The sequence below is a fragment of the Amblyomma mixtum genome, chromosome 5 (assembly GCF_055824585.1).
Source record: "Amblyomma mixtum isolate Tamu chromosome 5, ASM5582458v1, whole genome shotgun sequence".
Classification (NCBI taxonomy): Eukaryota; Metazoa; Arthropoda; class Arachnida; order Ixodida; family Ixodidae; genus Amblyomma; species Amblyomma mixtum.
Genome location: NC_143016.1, coordinates 74,863,722 through 74,884,654, shown reverse-complemented (window position 1 = coordinate 74,884,654; position 20,933 = coordinate 74,863,722). Strand labels below are relative to the sequence as shown.

Genomic DNA, 20,933 nt, shown 5'->3' with positions numbered 1-20,933 from the left:
CTTGAACTTGGCATGTGTCCTTCAACACGGGACAATGTTTTGAATCGGTACGTGAGAATACGTAGCTATTCTTAACTAAGTAGTTACACGGGTACCATGAACGTAACAGAAGCTGGCCCCAAGGCGCAGGCATTTATGTGCAGATTGAAATGCCTCACTCGAGAGCGCGAAATTTTGATCAACAAAAAAAATTCCCCGTGTTCTGACTAAGCATTTCGCTTTTTTCTTGTTCCTCCACAGGCGTGATGAAGGTCCTCTTTGTGTGCGCATTTTTTGTGGCGCTGGCGCAGGGCCGCCGATTCGTCCCGCCCAACTTGCAGCCCCTGTCCGATGAAATGATTGAATTCATTAACAAGCTTAACACCACGTGGAAGGTGGGCCTCTTTTTTTGGGATTTATTTGGGTTTGTGCTGCACTCGTACACATTTCTTTTACCCTCTTGCAAACTCGACTACAATTCGCAATTGTGCTACTTTTTGAATTCCATAGTTTTTGCTCGAAAATAACACGAAAATAACATTGGTCATGTGGAAAATGAATATAAAACATATGACAATATTGACTAAATTTAGCCTTCCAGAATTTTCAGGAATGGCTACTACTGAATAGAAATCTTGATGTTCAGGACTACGTCCCTTTATTTTTTTCTGCGCCCGAAATCACGCAAAAATATAATGACGCCGAGGAGAAGTAGGTGACTTCCCGAGAATCGGATCTCCACAATACGGTCACCCGAAGTGCTGTGTGGGAGAGCAGCGCACTAGGCCCCGCTATTAAATTTATCCATCATTTCACACAAAGCTCTCCATCCCTTTTCATTTCTCCTTGTCCAGAGATCAACCTGTCCCGAAGCTAGCGTATGATATACTCGTAGAGTGCTTTCTTTAGCAATGAAAGGAAGGCTGTTGGGGGGGAGCGTCCGTAACTGTCATTCCATCAAACAGTTCAGCCGCACGACGGCACGACATGACACTACCAGGCGCGTTGTTCTCTCCGTGGAAACTTCATTCCGTCGCTGGAGCAGCTGGCGCCATCTATTGAACGTTCTCATAACCAGATTATCCTAAGAAATTTGTTGTAATGAACAAAATTATCGGACGCTTATACAATATCCAGCCCGGCTTGCGATAGCCCAAGGAGCCTGTCGAGGCCTTGCTTGAACACTTCCGGTTTGGTGCCGTCACTCTAGGCCATCATTTCCGGTTCGCTACTTCAAGTTTGGTGACGTCATGTTGTATGTGAGGTCATGGTCACTCAGTCACAATGACTGTACACGACCACGTCATAAGTGTGGCCACGCCACTTGATCCACTCCGGGGCACGGTCATATTTAACACATTCGGTACCTAAGTGTGACACGCCGCCGAACGAGCAGACAAGCTCCTTATACTATAGCAAAAAACATTTTAGAGCGGGAGCTCTATCTTCCCGTCCAAAACCTCAAAGTCACGTCGCTCCGAAGAATGACCTTCAAGCGTCAGACCATGTTACTCGTCACGCCTTGGCGCAGCTGCGGTGCGCGGAGCTGGCGGTGCTCGCTCGCCTTCGCAACGGCGTTTGACAACGCGATTCAACGCTCACCCCGCAGTCGCGCTGAATCACATGACTCGCCGTTCATCTGATAGGATAAAGACCGAGCTCCATGTACGCGAAAAAGTAAGCGACGAGGCGGCGCGGCGACGACGGCTGGCTGTCGCTCCTTCGCCCACCGGCCAAGCTCCATGCATAGCGACAACGCGAACGCGATCAGTGTTGCTGGCATAATACACCGCAAAGCTGTTTGCGTTTATAACAAGAGTCACATTATTTGCAAGGATTAAAATTTTGGGCAGAAAAATGTCAAATAAAACGTGTTTACAGCTTTGTCATTGTATGTCATCGCATGTCATTTTATGTTATTGTCACGGGCGCCGCCATGTTACCTGAACGTGGGGCGCACACCTGGTTGAATGACATGTTTACGCAAAAGGCGTACTGGCGCTAAAAAACGAAGACAACACACACAACAGGACAGGACTGGCGCCAACTTCCAACTAGTTTATTCACAGAAAAAACCACTAGTTGGAAGTTGGCGCCAGTCCTGTCCTGTTGTGTGTGTTGTCTTCGTTTTTTAGCGCCAGTACGCCTTTTGCGTAAACATGTCATGCTACAACCAACTAGCTCAAATCAAAGTATTACCTGGTTGAACCTCGCGCGCTTTCTGACCTCAAACGACGCATACTCGCTAAGCATAGCAGCACAGTAAACACAAGCAATCTGAAAATCTGGGGTGTTTTATCGCTAAAATTTTGTGGTTGACGCAAGTTCAGAGAAAGCGAAAGCTTCGTGAGCATTTAGTTCGCCGTGAATGTGGGGCACAGCGTAGCGACAACGACGAATCGGTGGTGAAGCAAGATTCCCGGCCAGAGCCAGCGCCATCTTTGCCAGAGCCGGCAAGAGGCTCGGTAGTGACGTACGCTGCCAGATTAGCTGCTATTGGCTAATCGCGTTCGCAACTTCCGGGCGACGAGCGAAATTTTCTGTGAGTGCAGATCCGAGCGACACGACAAGCGACACGGGTATTTCGCTTCGCGCGACGGTGCCGCTCGTCGCTTGCCGCTGTCGCGTTCGCGTGAGTTTTCGCGTACATGGAGTTCAGCCTTAATGAAATGCGAAAAGCGTTGTTTGACGTTCGCAGATAGCCATGGAGGAGTCGCGCGCTGAAACCAGAGCTTCGGCTGTGTATATCGTAGACGGCTGATTGAATCTGATGATCCTAATAATAAAAAATGTCGACAGTGTGCTTTGGAGAAAGATAGAGCGAGAAAACGTTAAACCTCAGCAAACCGTATCTGACTACGCTTAATCGAGCTTCCGCTCTGTAAACTAGGTTCAAGCGAGATGAACCTCAGCCAATTTTTTTCCTGATTTTCAATTTTGAGAGCTATCAGTTGTGTTATAAATATGTCTTAAATAACAAGACTGAATATGTTCCATGTTTTAAGAGCTAAACTGATAACTGCAAGCCGCAGCTATATTCCACTGCGTAGGAAGAGAGGGCATGTTTCGACTCCGTAGCTTCCACTCTATTAACAGAAATGTTCTCGCTGTGTATTACCACTTCGCGATTCGGAGCGAATACACCTCGTCAGTACTGTCTGATGTAGTCATGATGCACCTGCAGCTCTCTCATTAAAGCATAAAATAATATACAGACACCGCTTTACTTCTCCACAAACTTCGTACACTGGAAGACGACCCATTGTAACAAAATTGCCCGCACTTCTATTTTCGAGCGCAAGTGCTATAAAGATATCCCGGTGTCTTTCTCCTAACGGGGTGCAAAAACTGTTCAAAAACAGCCTGTTCTGTGCCTGCGCTAAAGTATACAAAACAAGTGCTGTGCTGATTATTACAGCTTCACAAGGTAAATGAATTGCTTGTTATAATGTCTGTCAGCAACCAGCCTCCGTAACCTCCGTAACTGTCTCGCCATAAATCGATACACGGGTGTACAAGACAGATATCGACAACCAAATAAAGGGAAAACTGCGGATACCTTTAGGTTACCCCTAAGGGGTAAGTGGCCCACGCTGGGAGGAAAAAGGCTCCTGTGGAACACCTCGAAAGCAATGAGAAATGATTTAGTCATGGTATATGCGGATGCCGCCATGCGTGGAGACACCAGACACGGCAAATAAGGGGTCTCCAACCACAGCCTGCATCTTAATACCATATTGTACACCCGTTACCGCAGAAACGGCAGAAATAGCCTTGGTCATCAGGCAGTGTGAAGCGGAAAGTTTGAGCGGACCCTGCGCGTAATTTCCGATTCTCAAGAGGCCTGCCGGAGCTTTATGAACAGCAGGATTCCCAAGGTACCGGCTACAATACTCAAACCCAACACCAACAGAAAACTCTACATTACATACACTTCAGGTCATGAGGGGCTCTACGGGAAGGGGGCGCCGGATAGTCTAGTTCGAGGTTACGCTTACCCAGCGCACAACGAACCAAGATCCACTTCACTACCCACTAAATAAGGCGAGTGACTCGAGGTAGAGTCAACGCACAGCTATACCCCTAAACCAAAAAAAACTAAATGCAGAGGATCCAAATTCCTACTCTAACATCCAGAAATACAGCCTATTGTATACCCAGAAAAATACAAAAAATATCTTCTCTTGGTGTGGACAGATCCCGACACTGTACCACGTTACGTGGTAATGTGTAGGATCACAGCCGCGCAACATAGGAGGAGAAATTCGAGGCCCGTGTAATGTGCGATGTCAGTGCACGTTAAAGAACCCCAGGTGATCGAAATTTCCGGAGCCCTCCACTACGGCGTCTCTCATAGCCTTAGTCGCTTTGGGACGTTAAACCCCATAAACCAAACCATAAACACACCTGCCTTCATGCAGCAGTGGGAGGCGGCACTGTCCATTTCGGACCAGCAGGGCCAATGTACCCTAGTGATCCAGGCCAAGGGCGTGCCTCAAGCCACCGACGTCTTGCTCCTTTATCTTTTTGTCATTTTGTCCAGTGAAGTTTATTCTCTCTCTCTCTCTCTCTGATCGCCCGTCAGCTTACCGGAGCCCTCCACTACCTCTTTCTCTTGTGGGGACGCCTTCGTCCCCTGAGTGCGCTTTCCCGCATCGCACACCCACTGTTGTTAGCTCCCCCACGAAAAGCACTCCTCTCGGTTTGGTTACTTTTAACTAACAGGGGAGGGCGCTCGCGTCGCAGCGACACCAGCGCCACGGATGGCGTTTTGCTGCGCGCGCGCGCGAGGGAGAGCTGGCTCTCTTCTCCCTGGGACAGGGAAGCGTGTTGGACGTTCACGCAAGGTGGATGTAGAATGGTGGCGAAGGCTGGGCCCAAAAACGGTTTAGCGCGACTGCAGCACAGCCACTTTGGGCGGCCGAAACACTTATATAATGAAATTCAAAAGCACAGATAAAAATGCTACAAAACAACAAAAAGAAATGAATATTTTATTGCCACGTTTATAAAATAGGTAAACTATTTCTGCAAAACATTACGCTGAATTTTGTAATTTTTTGCAACGCTCTTGTTGCGCCCTCGGTTGATGAGTGTGCGGTGCATTTGCTGCGCGACTTTGCAGGCCTTGTTACGGTACCCGGCTACAGTGGCTGTACCCGGCCGCAGCTTACGAAGCGATTTCTTATCTCCAGCTGCCTGCTATGGCGCGCCTTGGAAAGCGTGCAAATTAAGCTCGCCGGTCTCAAAATGGCCCCTTTAAGAAGTTTTTGTCGTCCTTTCTCGTCGCTTCTCTGTCGCCGTTTGGCAAGATCTGCACCCCGCTGCAGCGTTTCCTTCGGTGTACGGCCAGTGCGAAACCTTTTCCCGAGGCTTCGCGCTCATCGTTTCAAGCGCTTAGCTCTGCATTTCAAGATGAGGTTGCGGCATGTGAAGAAGCCTTGCTCCGTGGCACATTGTGACAGCGTGGGTTGTACCGTGGGTGTCCTACCAAGACTACACCGCTTCCCTCTGGACTTTCGCAGGTGAGCTCTTGCCGTTGTCGTCTGCTCTAGATATGCTTTTGTCGGGCTTTCCGCGCCTATTGTAGCTGTAACTGTTTCATACGCACTTGGCTTCATGTTATCGGGATATTTTAGTAAATTGCAGGGCACGCACTTGCAGTCATAAGATGTGCAAAAGATACAAATCATTTGTCTTATTTATAGCTAGTTTCGTGCAGCCAACTCTCACCAACGTGAAATTGATACCGGGCTCTCATGAGCAACCACGTGCCCTCTACTTGCCGCATGGTCAATTTAAAACCAACTGCGCTGCCTAACAGCTCTGAGCATGACATTAATGGGTTTTGCAGCACCGTGAAGCCAATTTGAGGATCCCCTCGCAACTGACAGTATCGAAACTCAACCATGTGTATGTGCGCCGCATTGACTGTGCCTTAACTGAATTCGGCCAGCAGTAGTTATTGCCGTTCTACGTATACATTACCGTCAATGTAGTTTTAAACTCATTTCGCTGCATCGCTCTCGTCACTCTTTGAGCACAGAAAAACAGCTAGCCGCGTAGTATCAGGCGAGCGTAACCGCACTCTGAGGCGCGGAGGCTTTGCGCGAGCATTTTCTGGCATAGTTATAACGTACTGCATTTAAGTGAAAGGAATCTTGGCGTATTGACGTTTGGAGTATATGGTATTCCTTTGGGTGCAGTTGTATAACGTGGACGCTGCATCATGTCCAGGTGCAAAACGTGGGTGCAGTTCTGCCGCAACCTCAGCCTGGAGAAGACGCCGTGCCAGCTGCGAGACCTGAGGGTTTCATCCAAGCACTTCGAACTGTTTGTGTATCTGCGGCCAGGATGGCTGCGTCTAGATGCTGTGCCTACTCGAGGAAGGAGTGGCTGTATTGAATGTCCTTGCACTTCTCTTTAAACTGCACTTCATGTATATTTTAGTTTGATTAGAATTGCTTCAAATTTCTTCGGTTAGCGACAAGAAGGCGGTCTCGAGGTTGTGCGCAGGCCCTATGTATGGTGTAATGCTCTAGCGTTGAGCAGATTTGTTGATGCTAAAACTTGTTTTTAATATTGTCATGCAGGTGTATACATAGCTGCTATATTCTTTCAGTTGAAGAAATGAAATGTGAAGAGTAATCCCTGTGTGCTGCATGGTCAATGTGTTGATGCGCCTACTTATGTCATGTTTGCCTCAATGGAAGCTGTCGTAGCATTGTTTTCTATACTTTTTCAATTTCCTACCTGGCAACGTTCGTGGAACTTCAGGGCTTTTTCCTATCCGCACTGTGACCATTGCGATAAATAGCCAGCTTAAAAAAACTACTGCTTGAGCTGCCTGTGACGCGCATTTTTTGTTGGTGTGCTTTATCACTGTATTTCTTTGGTTGCTGTAATAAACCATGAATATGAAAACCATTGCTGTACACTGTATTGCAAACTGTGCACTTGAGCCGGTGCTTTGTGCATCATACCTTGATATACTCAACAGTACTAGCACCCGTATTTTCACCAAGGTTTCCACTACGAATCATGCATGCTTAGCCAGCGTCTGAAAGTGTTGCAGCCTTTCTATGCTACCTTCTTTGCCAGTCACTTTCATTGGGTTCCCAATCGCACATTAACAAGGCCATAACTAGCAGGAACTCGAGCACATTTGACTGGAAAAGGTTGGTGCGCACTGAAAGGCAACCTTGAAGTGATACCGGCTCGAAAATGCGGGTTCTATAAAAAGGCCACTTTATAATTCGCGCCAAAATACACGTATGCGTGACGTCATTCAACGTCACTCATACGTAGGTTGCCCCCCAAAATAGTGGCGCTGGGGTGCTCCCATGAGCCGCCATTGTTTGGACCAATGGGCGTCTATGGAGCCTTCGCTACCATGGTATATCTACCTTGGTTCACGCGCAAAGCTCCGCTCTTCGCCGCGGGCGCCTCTTGGTCGGAACTTGCTCCCGCCGAGCATGTCCCGTCCGGCCTCGGAGTTTATCCCTTTGCCCTACCGTGGGCGAACGTTCGCTCGTAACCGTGCTGGTGAGTCGGACATCCTCTTTTCCTCAGTGTAATTTGTTGCTAGCTGGCGTTATTGTTGTTATAGCAATAAATGCCTTGTTTGTGTCAGCCAGTGTGTCGTTCCTTTGTTCCCTCAGAGCAAGGCCAGCCGTGGTCGGCGTGCGCTCGGTAGCGTACGCGACCACGGGGTGGGGTCCGGGCGGTTTTGAACTGTGTCAGCCGCTCTTAAACGGGGAATACGTGTTTATCTCCCCCAATTTAAACCCCACACTCTTTTTCTACTTTCACTCCCACCATCTCTTCGGTATCAAAACGCGGCCGCCGCGGCCGGGTTCACACTTGAGTGACCTCCTGGCTGCGGCCAGAGAGAGACGTGAGCGGTGCTAAAAAACCGTAAAAATTTCACTGTTATTGCGGTGAGGGCGCGCCGCTATGTCGTCCTCTCTAAATAACTACAGTCCTTAAAGGGGCTATGTAATAAATTAATTGCGATTACGTAAAGCAGACGAGAGATAGACATTCTATCATTCGTCACCCCAGCGCAAGAATTTTTGAGCTAGCAGCAATAATAACGAAGTTATAGACGATTAAAAATCCCGCTCCTCCTCTCCCCCCCTCAACTCGTACACGTGGAGAACCAAGAAAAAATAAAGCTCAGGGACTGGACCCCGTCCATGAATACGTCATTCGCTGACGTTCGATTTGCGACTTCCGGTTCTCACACCCAGCACCCCAGCAGCAGCGTCGGCAGCGTCTCTCCGGTCTCATCGCCTTCCTGGATCGCGGCGCACGTCAGATTTCTTTGCTTGTCACTGCGACAAAGGCACTGCGAGTGGTTCCCGAATTCCCGACAGAAAGAGGCAGCAGAGGTAAATTGAAAACATAAGCGTGAAGGCAATGCCCTGGCTCGCGCTTGCCCGAGGGGGTCGCGCGGCGGCTCGAGCAGACGATTTTCACGGCTACCGGAAGCGTATCCGTAACGTCGTGGCTGCCGTGGCTCCAGCGAATGACAACGTTTGGTGGCCTGCCGACGTCACGGAAGTAGTGACCTCTATTTTCCCGATTTTAGTTTCAAAGTCGGTCACTACGAAGACACCAATCGGCCCGCGAATTTTAAAAAACGCGGTTTTTAAATATTCATAATAAATTGCCGGCTCAGTTCCGAAGACTCATACTTGGTGTGAATGCTTCTTAGCATCATTTCTAAGAGTTGAAAGCATTTACAAGTGACTTTTAATTCATTGCATAGTCCCTTTAATAATACGAAAAGAGGTTCGGTGACCTTTCTGACGGTTTCGCGTGATGTCCGATTCAACGCTCGCTTTCAGGCCGGCAGGAATTTTGACAAGAACACGCCCATGAGCTTCCTTAAGGGTCTATTGGGTGTCCGTCCAGACAACCACAACTACAGGTTGCCGGTATTTTACCACGAAGAGGTCCCCAATGACTTGCCCGAGTCTTTCGACGCCCGTGAGAAGTGGCCCAACTGCAACAGCATCCACGTCATCCGCGACCAGGGGGAATGCGGATCTTGTTGGGTGAGTGATACTGGTGCAGGATTGCGTCCCCGCTTATTCCGAAAAGAAAAGGCAAATCTGCAACATTGCCCAGATATTAAAACAATGACTCCCTTTTCGGGTCCACGATGTTAACGTCGTGCTTTGGTGTACTTGCCCCAGTGCAGGAACCTCAGGAATAGTTCTCTGAAAGGTACAGCTTAGTATCTACAGCTAGAGAAAGAAAAACGTTTTTGTTAAAATGTTAGATCGGCATGATCTCGATGGTTTACTGCTCCTGGGCAGTATTTACGTTGTCCGGCGTGCTCAGGAGACGTCAAGGAGCTTTATCAACGTCTTACGGTAAATGCGCTAACTACGGTAGTTACAAACTTGCATCATATGCAGTTAAGCAACTTGGGCAAGAATAGCAAAGAACGCGTTATCGTATTGGCCGCAAGGCTATCCAGCTGCGTTAAAACTCACTATTAACGCTAGTAAAACCGCTAAAAAAGGTATGCAGTTTATATCGCGTAATAGCACACTTGTTTAACATATGACGTAGGATAAAAAAGGCCAATAATGCTTTTTGAATAAAAAAAAAGAAAGTTCTTACAACGAAACAAGAAGCAGAGATTTTGGAGCATACTGTGGGCAGGGAAAAATCCCGCTTTGGACTCACGTACAGGGATGTTCAGAAGCTGGTTCACGACTTCTTGGAAGCGAACTAAATTCCCCATCCGTTGAACAGGATGCGGGCAAAGATCAGCCAATTGCAGGCAAAGATTAGCTCACGATCTTCTTGAAGCGTAAAGATGCGGTTTTCTCGATTCGTGACCTAGAATGGCGTTCAACGCTAATAGTGCAGGCATTGTCAAGGTCTTGAGTAAAGGAGTACTGCGACAACTTGGAAAAAATTATTTCCGAAGAACACCTCAGGCCGTCTCAAATTTTCAATGCAGAAGAGACTGGTGTTCAAAATGTGCACAAACCATCGAAGATTATCGAAACAAAAGGCGAAAGGACTGTGTCTTCTACTACAAGAGGAGAAAGAGGACAGATAACGACCGTGCTTTCCTGCGCCAATCCAATTGGCTTCGTTGCCAACCACAGCTGGCAGCACACTTGCGGTCGACGAGAAGACTTCCGCGTAAAACTGCTCCTCGTCTAATTTCACTGAGGACAGTGAACAGCCAGCTCAGAGTGAGACGAGCTTCCAAGATCTTTCTCCTGTGGCTACAATAGAAAAAAAAAATTGCTGAGGCTCAGCTTGGCTAAGCCTGGGGAATGCGAAGCACATTAGTGGCTAGGCTTGGTAATACATGACTTTCCTTGGTTGAATACTTGGTCATTTTAATACAACCACTAGAAGCCTTCGTCGTGGGGGAAGACAACGGCATGGCTACAGCGGAACGCCGACTAACCCCGAGACGCGCGTTGGGTGAGCGCCTGGATTGCCACGGAAGCCGCGTCCGCCTGCCCGGTGGAGCGAGCGTTTCACCTACACCGAGTGTGAACGCGCGTTCGAAATGCGCGGGTGTGATGGCTAGGGGTCCCACGGCGACGGCGCGAGGTGGAGGCCGGCTCTCTCATCCGATGTCACGTGGTGTGACGTCACGGTGTCACGTGGTGTCACGGCTAGGGGTCCCACGGCGACGGCGTGAGTGGTAGTTCTAGCAATATGCTTCGCATAAAAAGAATGAAGTCGGAGACAAGCACCGTTTAGACCTCATCACCTACAAGGCGAAGCTAGTTGCAGCAAAAGCTGCCAGGGAGTCGAAAGCAAAGGCTTTGAAAGGAAGACGTTCTTCAAAGCGGCTGGCAAGCAAAAAACGCGACTGGGAGTGCCTCATGTGCAAATAATCATGGAGCAACACAGCGCCTTGTTCTGTGTGGATCCAGTGCACGATGTGTCATGAATGGGCTCGCGAAGAGTGCGTAGGGGCCCACGGATTGCATTTAAAGTGCTCAGAGGGCAACAACTGATTTTTTTTCTAATTTTTGCCCGGAGGTGAAGTTAAAATGAGACAGATCGGCCTTTATAACAATGAATAATTTTTCATAGTTACGGTGTTGCAACGCTTTTCAGTTTTGCACAACGCTTAGCTATAAGACAAAGGAAGGTCCCTGTGCAACATTTTTAGAGTTTGCAATGAAGAAAAAAGACAGCATGAGTTTGCAAATTTTTGTCGAGTGTTACTCCGCCCTACCCTAATTATTGAGAGGCGTGTAACCGATCGTAAATAATATCCATATAAATTTCGAGAATTTCAAAAACACGGTTACCCGCGGCTCTATGGCCCAAGAAATTCTGGATACAACGTGCCAAAATACATGCACTTTCGAGAAGCTTCCAGGTAAAGCAACCGCTCCAGTGCAAGAAACTCGTCGAAATAGTCAAAATTTGGGTGGCCCCAGTGCTGAGCGTAACCGCATTTTCGAAATTCTAAAAGCTGATATGGACATTTCTTACGGTGGTCTACAAGCCTCTCAATGATTAAAGAGCCTAGCAGCAACAGTTAAAAAGCTAACTATTCAATATTAGTTAAACAAGCTGCTAGTTAGCACGTCTTAGCAGTATTCTGAGTACTACACTACAGACAATGCTACACCGAAAAAAAGCGCTTTTCGATCTGAAAATCGCCATTTTTAAATGTTGTGTAAAGCCTGAGGTGAAACACCCAGCATACTGTAATGGCTTCGAGGAATGGAAATGGCGCAGTAACTGGCTCACTTCTCTGTGGAAACTTCAACCGCGGTGTGAGCAAAGGAAAGAACGTGGGACTGAAAGAAGAACGGGGTGGGCTAGTGAAGGGCTCCGGTATAATTACTACCACCTAAGGGTGTTTAACGTGCACTGACATCGCGCAGCACACGCTCGAATTTTGCGTTTTCCCTTAGTTAACCTGTTTCGAAATTCACACTGTAGGCGTTTGGAGCCACGGAAGCTATGTCCGACAGAATTTGCATCCACTCAAAGGGTAAAGTTCAGGTGAACATCTCGGCCGAGGACCTGGTCACATGCTGTAAAACCTGCGGCAGTGGGTGAGTGGTCCTGGTTTGTTTGTTCTTGTTACACGCCTTTTGACTTATTGTTCTTTCCATTAAGGCGAGCGCGTCAGTACCTCCATGTCGGAAAAAAAGAATCGAGTACGATACTTCCTAATGCGAAATATGAGCGCAGCTCTGTAAGTGTTTTGATTTTGCGGTGTAATGAGGTAAAGATTTTGAGAGACACGTGTATGTAGTACAGTTACAAAGCACTCTTTATTTTACACGCCCGCTCTTCAGTTAACACTGCCCTCCCAGTCTTTGTTTTGAAGGTGGCTGTGTGATCAGAGAAATGGACTGAGATATGTTCTGCAGCAACGCCTTGTTTAGGCTAGGAGGATGACGCCGTGAGTTGCGTGGCCGACGCGGACAATCGCGTGCAGCGCATTTCACAGCACTTCCCGCCAGCGCAGCGGAGCGTGGCTCGACAGCGAAGAGGCAGCGTGTGTGTGCGCGTGCCCCCGCAGAAAGACCTCCCCTTCTCTGGCCACCCTACCTCCGCACAGTGGTGACGGATGACGGGGCGCATGGCGCGCACCACTCTAGCGCCATCTATGACCGAGCAGCGGTACTTGCATTCCCTCGATCTCCTCCTTACCCCCTTTCCTCATGCCCGGTTACCCCGTCGACGGCGACGCGGCTCAACTTCCCAACGGACGCAAGAGCTGCATTCTAAAATTGTCCGGCGTCGGCGTTGTAGGAGCAAACGGCCGCTCGAGCAACCTGGACGGGCCGCATAGGTAGCGTGACCTTGTGGCGTCATCACAACCTGCCCACCGGATCGTGAGCAAATACCACCATGGCAGGTGGCAGTTAAATTAATGATTGATCGCGAGAGTTTGCTCGTGAAGAGCAACCTGGCTTCGCATCAGCCTCATCGGTGGCAGCACCAGCCATCACAGTGCAGAGATGCACCCTTTAACCGCTCTACGACTGTGCCATTCATGATATGAGCACTCCCAGCTATTTGTGAATGTAAAGTCGGGGATCTCGAACTCCACATATAGGGGAATTAACCCATTAGCGCTATCTCGTCAAACCCTCAAAGCGGAGGTTAAGTGTTCCCTCTAGTGTTTTTAAATATTGTTTTGCAGTTCTGAAACACCAGCTAGAATGCCCCCTTCAAAGAACGAAAGTAATTTTAATTGTTAATAACTTGCTTTGAATTCATCTATCAACGTTTCGGTCACTCGAAACGCACCGATTGCTTAGCTGTACACAGTTTTTTTTTTCTTGCAGTTTACACCACTCCGAACACACGTGATAAAAACACTGTCACGGCAATGAGTTGTATTAAACGCCACGTGCTTCGCGGCACTATTGTACTGGCATTTGTCCACTTTTAACGCGATAACGTTAAGGGTTCCGTTGAGCACGCAACCCAGCACTGTTGGCGTGTAGAGAACTTCGAGACTGCTTGAGAGGGGGATCCTGGAATAGGGAAGACCGACCACTGAAGCTCCACATCTATCTATCCCCTACCCCCTACTCCCTAACTCTTCCTTTTGCAACAATAAATGTTTTTACCACTACTACTTGACAGGGTCATAACGTTAAAACCATATGACCTCGCGCGGATACATCAAACACCCCATAATCTCACAGTAAAACAGCGCTGACGTCACTGCACAATTTCTCATTTGTCTGCACTGTCGTGAAGTCATTTCACCGCCATTACTTAGTTCCTCTAAAGAAAGAAAAGCAACTGTGCAGAGAAAACATTTTGAAAACGCAGTGGTCAGCGAGAAAGAAAAACTCAGGAGAGGCCCCCGCTATCTGAGCTGCACGCCAAAAAATGCGCCGGAAGTCACCCGCTTTCGCAAAGACAACAGGCAGTCTGGCCGGCAGCGCAGAACGCTGGGCGCAGCGGCGTCTTCTGCTGCAATGCCTGCTGCTCATGTGCAAGTGCGCTGAGACGGCGGCCAAGTAGGGAGGGCGCAGGGGGGAGCCGTCTTCAAAAAGAAATGTGACGCAACCGTCTCTCCCGAGTTCTTTCCTTTCTCCATGAAAGGGGTAATCGCAAACAGAACTGAATGCAACAGCGTGCGGTAGAGAGCGGGCGCGCATCGAGGCACCCTAGCGTGCGGTAAAAATCGTGCGGTAGGGAGCCTGCATGTACGGAAAAAACCGGTACATTCAGGCTCCCTAGCGTGCGGGGATCTCCCGCGCTATCTCTTGGAGCTTCGACGTACTTCGTGCACCCATAGTCCCGTTGGTCGCTACAAGCCGGCGCCACCACAACACGTCTAGTAGAGTCATTCGATAACATGTTCGATAAGTACGGCGTTCCCTTTCTCCACGAAGCCGGGATTGGAAGAAAATTTGAGGACGCTTAAGTATCCTAAAGAGGGTAATGTGATAGCACTGTTAACTTTACTGTGTGAGGTGATAGCATAGAGCCCCTAAACCATCGCACTGAACGAACGAACGTTCCTCAGTGGCCGTAGGATAGCGCGAGCGCTAGAGGTTCATGTCCTGGCTACACCATTTTTCAGCGCAGTTGTTTTGCTCTCTTTAGAAGCACTGTGCAATAGGGGCGGAATGACGTCGCTACCCTGTACACCAGTGAAGAACTGTGTAGTGACGTTACCGCTATCGCAATTTGTGATCGTTGTGAGGCGGTCGATGTTCGTGGAGTCACGATCGTCTCGGCCACTTGCGGAATTTCATTTTCCCCCTCTGGATTCTTCGCCCAACATGGAGGAAGAGAAACTCAGGAGAGGCCATGGAGGAAGGAAAACTCAGGACTCCGGAAAGGCCCTCTCTATCCGAGCCGCACGCCAAAAAGTGTGCTGGAATTCACGCGCTTTCGCAAGAACTGCAGGGATTATTTGGCCGCCGGCGCAGCCAATACTAACGCAGGGCGCAGCGGCGTCATCTGCTGCATTGTCTGCTACGGATGCGCAAGCGCGCTGCGACGGCGGCCAAGTAGGGGTAGACGAAGGGCGAAGCCGGCTTCAAAAAATGGGACGTAACCAACTCTACTGAGTTTCTTCCTTCCTCCACGGTGCCCAACATGAGGTTTAACGCTATTGCGTTAAAAATAACCAAGCCGGAATCCAAACGGCTACCCCTTGAGTCATGAGCAAAGCCCGCTTCTCCTCGACCCCAGAGGAACGTTCCTTCGACTTGGTGAAAGCGGCAAATAATAATAACGAAAAGTCGACATAAAAGATCAAAAGAAAATGAAATTTACATCAAATTCAATAAAGAGCAGTGTCCCTGTCTCCGAAGTGAGGTGCAAAGATGACCCCAGGTCACTGAGGGAATCTATTAAAGTTGTCGCGTATCAGCCTTAAGGCGGAGTTATTGTCTCCCGCAAATATTTTTAAATTCCTTTGCAACAGCGAGAAGTGCACTTTACCGTTGTGCCCCCTAGTCGTCACCAGACCTTCTGTCTTGCGGGAAATTGTTCAGTTCCTAAGTTTAACTTCGTTTATTAAACAGACACCGAAAACTTCTTTTGAAGCAAAAGTCTGTTTCCGGCCGTTCAAACAGTTTCTCAGTGCTCTCTGGCTGGCTCGTCAAGCCTTTTTAACTTGACAAGGAATGTAATTTTGCAAAAATAATTCTTTTAGATGTCATGGCGGCTACCCTCCGGAGGCTTGGGAATTTTACAAGACGAGCGGAATTGTTACTGGCGGCCTCTACGGCACCGACGACGGCTGCCAGCCCTACCACTTCCCTCCATGCGAGCACCACCACACTGAAGGTCGATTCCCCCAGTGTAAGGGCTACAATCCGACACCCAAATGCATGCACGAATGCCGAAAGGATTACGAGAAGAGCTACAGCGAAGACAAGCACTACGGTACGTAGCCGATGCCTTGTAAAAAAGGACTGTATCGATATACAAGGCAGAAACTGTCTGCTCAATGCTCGTATATTTTCGCTCTGTTAAAAAGCTGGAATGCCTATTCTGATGTCGCTTTGGGAAAAAAAAGTTTTTGTAAGTTTTACTGCTCCTATGTCACCGCAGAAAGTGTAAACGGGTGATAATTATCGCAAATTTTTGTGAGCTTCTCTATCTTCTTCCAGAACTGGCTGCGCCAGAACTTCTAAGTTCTCACGCAGGGAGGAAAAGAGGTTGTTCAACCTCTAAGAGCGCCGGTTGCCTTTCATGTGAAAGAATTCGCTGTTCTGGAGCAGGCAAGCGTCTTGTGGCGCACCTCTGCTAAATTTGTACAACTAGCGAACAGGGTGAAAGACGTAGTTATAATTGTCAGGTAGGAATGCAACCCGCCCTCTAGCGTGAAGCAGGAATTTTCTAGAAATTTCTCGCCCTTAAAGGTGCACTGAAGAGGAATCGGAACTCGTCTTTTTGCCGCAAGAACTTGATCTACACGCTCCGAGCATTCTTAGAAACTTGAATCGCTACCCTGTGCAGCCGATTTCCCTCATTTAAATCGGATTAACGTCCGGCCTCCGCCTTTTTTTTTAAATTCCCCGCAGACGGTGGGAGGAGTCGACCAACGCATGGAGTGTCTTTCAGGCAGTCGCGTGGCAGCTTTGCTTTCGCTTTTATTTTGTTTTTTTTTTATGTTTCCATGAATAAATATATATAGTCGGAGACTACATAGCTGCAAATTAGGCCCACGGAAATAAAAATACGCGTGGAATCTTTGCTTTCGCCGATCACTACGCATCACTCCGCCGATGGCAGAGCGGCAAGCCGCCACGGGTTTGGTTCAAAGGTTGGCTGACTCCTCCCATCTTCTGCGGGCAATAATTCGAAGTTTCTAAGAACGCTCAGAACGTGTAGATCGAGTTCCAGCGGTAAAAATACTAGTTCAGATTCCTTTTCATTGCACCTTTAATTCGCTAACTCTTCTGGCGATAACTGTCTCATCGAGTGATGACAAGCTGGCCTGTCTCAAATATGAATATAGCTACCATTCCGAAAACGGAGTGTCTAGCGTTCCGTCCAGACGGAACATTTGCGGCCCCTGCAGTTCCGTCCAGACGGAATATTTACTGGAGCTAGAGTTCCGTCCATACAGTAGAGTTTTAGTTTCACGTACAGGTGCGGCCAGAATAATACGGAGCACGCGGAAGGTGGCCAAGCTGGCAGAAACTGCATCTAAGCGCCACCTATCAGCACAACAAAGACACCCCCGGCTATCCGCGCGCAGCGAGAGTGCCTGCCGCCGAGCCGCCCTCTTTGCTGCAACCCTGCCGTTATCACTGTTCGAAAGATGCTGAGCTGGTTCGGGCAACACCGCCAGGTGCTGCCTTCATCCAGGCGTTCTCACTTCAACCTCGGTGGCCGCGCGGACTGAATGGCCGAGATAACACGTAATGCCAAAACGGCCGTCTTGCGCCCGTTTACAGCGCGCGCCGCTCCTCGATGCGAGAAACGGGGCAACGAAGCGCATGGCGCTGTCAGCACAGTATCAGTCGATCATAGAGCAAGGGATTGCATGCTATATGCTGTGATGTTGATAGGCCTGTGGAAACAGTGGGTCCGTGCTACCGGCGCCATCTAGCCGCGTCCAAATTAAGATACTTCCTGTCGTCGCTGCTAGGCAGTGCGCACAAGCACGTTTCCGCTGCTCCGCGACCGTTCCTGTGCTCCGTATTATTGTGGCCGCACCTGTACGTAGAAGCTTCACGTAAGTAGAGCGCTTACGGGTCACCAGTGGGCATGCGCAGAACGTGAAGTGTCTGCGTGGGTCGCACGGACCTAAGCGAGATTCGGATCTTTGCGTTGCGGTCTTCACGTTGCTTGCGTACATACGTGGCGTTGGCAAGATGGCGGCGCCCTGCCCGCCCGCTTCAGAGCGAATACAGCTTTGCCGCTAATCCTTCGACGTGGTATCATGCCGTAAACTGTTGTATTTGCCTTCAGTTGGCCCATTCTTGCTCTCGCATGAAGTTTTACGTGATAACTAGCTTTTGTTTTCTAGATAGAAATCCGTTTCAGCCGCTTCTAAGCCTGAAGGAGAAGCGTTTGTGGTGGTCATAGCAACGAGTGTGCCGACGATCTCGCGAGACCACGCGAAGCTCGAAACCTCGCGGGATATCGCGAGACCCTCGGCACAGCCAGCGGGAAAAGCAAAACGGTGCACGTTTTGGCTCCATACGCACACGTTGTCAACATGAGTGGGACACCGGCGCGCCTTCGCTTCTCAAAAAGCGATGATTTCAATATGCTGCGGGACGTGAAGGAATGCAATCCCTTTGAAGATAACATGCAACATACAGTTCGGTGGAATCAAATCGCTCAGCGTTTGTCAGATGGGGGAAAGTATTTACCGCCCGCAGTGTGGCTTGGCCTAGCTCCGCTCCAAGCAGCTCGACTAAACAAAATTAGTTTTGTTTATCGGTATTAGATGGCACGGCACAACATGCTAGCGCATTTTTTAGGTTCTATGGCAGATCTACACAGTTTGCTTCTAGTTCAGTTTGCTTCGTGTAGCTAAAAATGTACGAAGCGACACGAGCGTACGCTGCGTTGACTGCTCACGTTTACGTGCGTGGAGGTTCTACGTACGTAAAACTAAAACTGTCTAATATCCGTACTGTCTATACTATACAAAAGGGGTGATTTCTACCCACGTAGAGCATTTATTTGCCTCTGGAATAACCAGTTCACAAAGCTGTATCCAGATGTTCTGTCTACGCATGTATACGGCACCAAAATATCTGTCCGCGTACTGCGTTTAGTTGCATTCTCGAAAGTGTAACTTCCGTGCATGCATGCAAGATCGGGAAAATGACACTGTTAGAACCAGAGTGCAGAAATTCTTCGCGAAGTGATGTGAAGCTCTGTCGCTGTTTGTGCTGCAAGATGACGTAGCGCGAAAAAGACTAAGACGTACGCAAACGATCAACAAGCATTATGCAAACGCACCAACAAACACAAGCCAAAACTTGCTCTATTGCCATTTCTCACTGACTGCATGGAAAATAAAATGATGCAGCAGAATATCCTGTCACACATTAGGCGGAACAGATTGCCATTTTTTTAAATGGACATGCAAAAGTCTGCAATCAAACTGGTTTCCCAAACCCTAACGCCCGCTTTAATTTCGTCTTGACATAACTCTTGTGGCATATAATGCTGGACGGAACTGTATGGTGTCAGATACAGTTCCGTCTGGACGGAACCCCACCGCTACATGCAGTTCCGTCCGGATGGAACTCTAGCGCAAATTCTAGTTCCGTCTGGACGGAACTCTAGCCACAGCCTTCCGAAAAAAAAAAAGCGCCCGGAATAACTGCGGTGTTGCAGTGTGTTAGGCCGCAGTATAGGCGCTTATTAAGGCGAGAGCCTTATAAGGCTTACCGGTCACAAAACCCGATGTCCGGCGTCCACGAGAAACACCCCGCAAACCATCTCGACTTCATGACGTCATCGGCAGGGCCTACGTCATGAGGAAAAAAAGTAAAATAAAATTTATTCTATAAAATTCCTCCCGAAGTGAGTTTCGACCCAGACCGCCGCGAACAGATCAGCTTCACTGGCCACTTCATTAGAGTACAGCGCCGTCACCGCCTTTTTTTAACCATGGTATTTATTACAGTAATGCAATGTTCTATGTACATGAGCTATGTACAAACCATGAGAAAAACAGTGCCAAATCAACGCGATATCTTATATGAGACAACTAAGCAACCCAACACTAGAAAAAAGGCAATGAAGAGCGAAACACTAAGAGTGAGTGCCACTCCGGTTCAAACGCGGTTTGGGCGTACACATTCTTTAGGTGAACAATTAGTCTTCGGAACTGGCTTTTTGGAGAAACAACTGATTCACAATGTCGGTCCAGCATGCGTGTTTTCAAGAGGCTGCGTAATCCAGTTAGAAAGTACATGTCTTAGGGTTCATGAGAATGGCAGTGCAGTGAAATATCGTACAGAATGCGGTGTCAAATCGTCTTATTTTTTTCAATGCCCGTTGCGAGATATCACAGAAGTGTATTTCATCACTGCAATTGATGAAACAATGTTCAATCGTTTCTGGAGCATCTCAAAGGCGGAAGTTTACTGTAGACACAAAAATGGCTTTTTTCTCTAACCATAATTTAGCAGGCAATGTCTCGCAGTGTAGCTTGCAGAATAAATGTCTTGGTACACGGCAGAGGGGCATTTTACGTACTCATTTCAGTACGTTATGTCCCGATAAACCAAAATACACAAAGCGGTACATAGGCGAAGGGAATAGCATACAAATTAAATCCTCGTGCAGCCGTTTCCTCTAAAATAAAGACAGGAACTCAGAGGAGAAACGAACAGCCAGGAAACGGACAGCCAAATACACCTCATGCATCACAACCACGGACGATCAAAAATATTGAAAGACACAGTTAGGTTTGGCGTAACAAATTAAGTTTACCTGAAAGAATGAAGGCAATATTGGATGTGTAGTTGCACTGAAAAACATGAAGCGCGAATCTATCTGTAGGACACACAGGCGGACTAAACCGAGACCGTCATCGCTAACAAGCCGGGAAAGCTTATCGTGCCTCATAGATTCAAAAAATGAATCGCACAAAAAGTTGGTGAAAACTCTTGAAAACGTTGGATATAAAGTTTTGTGTAGCTAATAATTTGGAGTACATAATAAATTTTAGTCGCGAGAAACAGATTACACGCCGTCACCCTGCCCAAAATCGAGAGATCATTGAGAACGAAAGTCTGAGCATAGCGCTGAAGAGTTGGCGCGCCCGTCTTTCGGATAATGTGCACTATGCTTATAGGGACTCAAAGGGACGCCAATACACTTAGGCTGCCCACGTGTCAATTGCATACTAGCATATTTAGCAGGTATCGATCCCCAATTCCCAAATTAGAGGCCACAACCCATTGAACGGTTCATCCGAGCTCCTAATATTGAATCAAAAGACATAAGTTAAACGAATAACCTCATCGATGCTTGGC

The 20,933-nt window shown here is 48.3% G+C and overlaps 1 protein-coding gene across 1 annotated transcript in view; it reads left to right on the top strand.

The window, feature by feature from the left end:
• Positions 1-245: 245 nt before the first annotated feature.
• Positions 246-20,933, top strand: part of LOC149342692 (cathepsin B-like) — a 28,100-nt gene continuing 7,412 nt past the window's right edge. Inside the window, exons 1-4 of the mRNA XM_089542210.1 lie at positions 246-374; positions 8,832-9,041; positions 11,929-12,044; positions 15,629-15,861. Of these exons, the coding sequence (XP_089398336.1) occupies positions 246-374; positions 8,832-9,041; positions 11,929-12,044; positions 15,629-15,861 (688 nt within the window). The remainder of the gene's footprint in view (positions 375-8,831; positions 9,042-11,928; positions 12,045-15,628; positions 15,862-20,933) is intronic.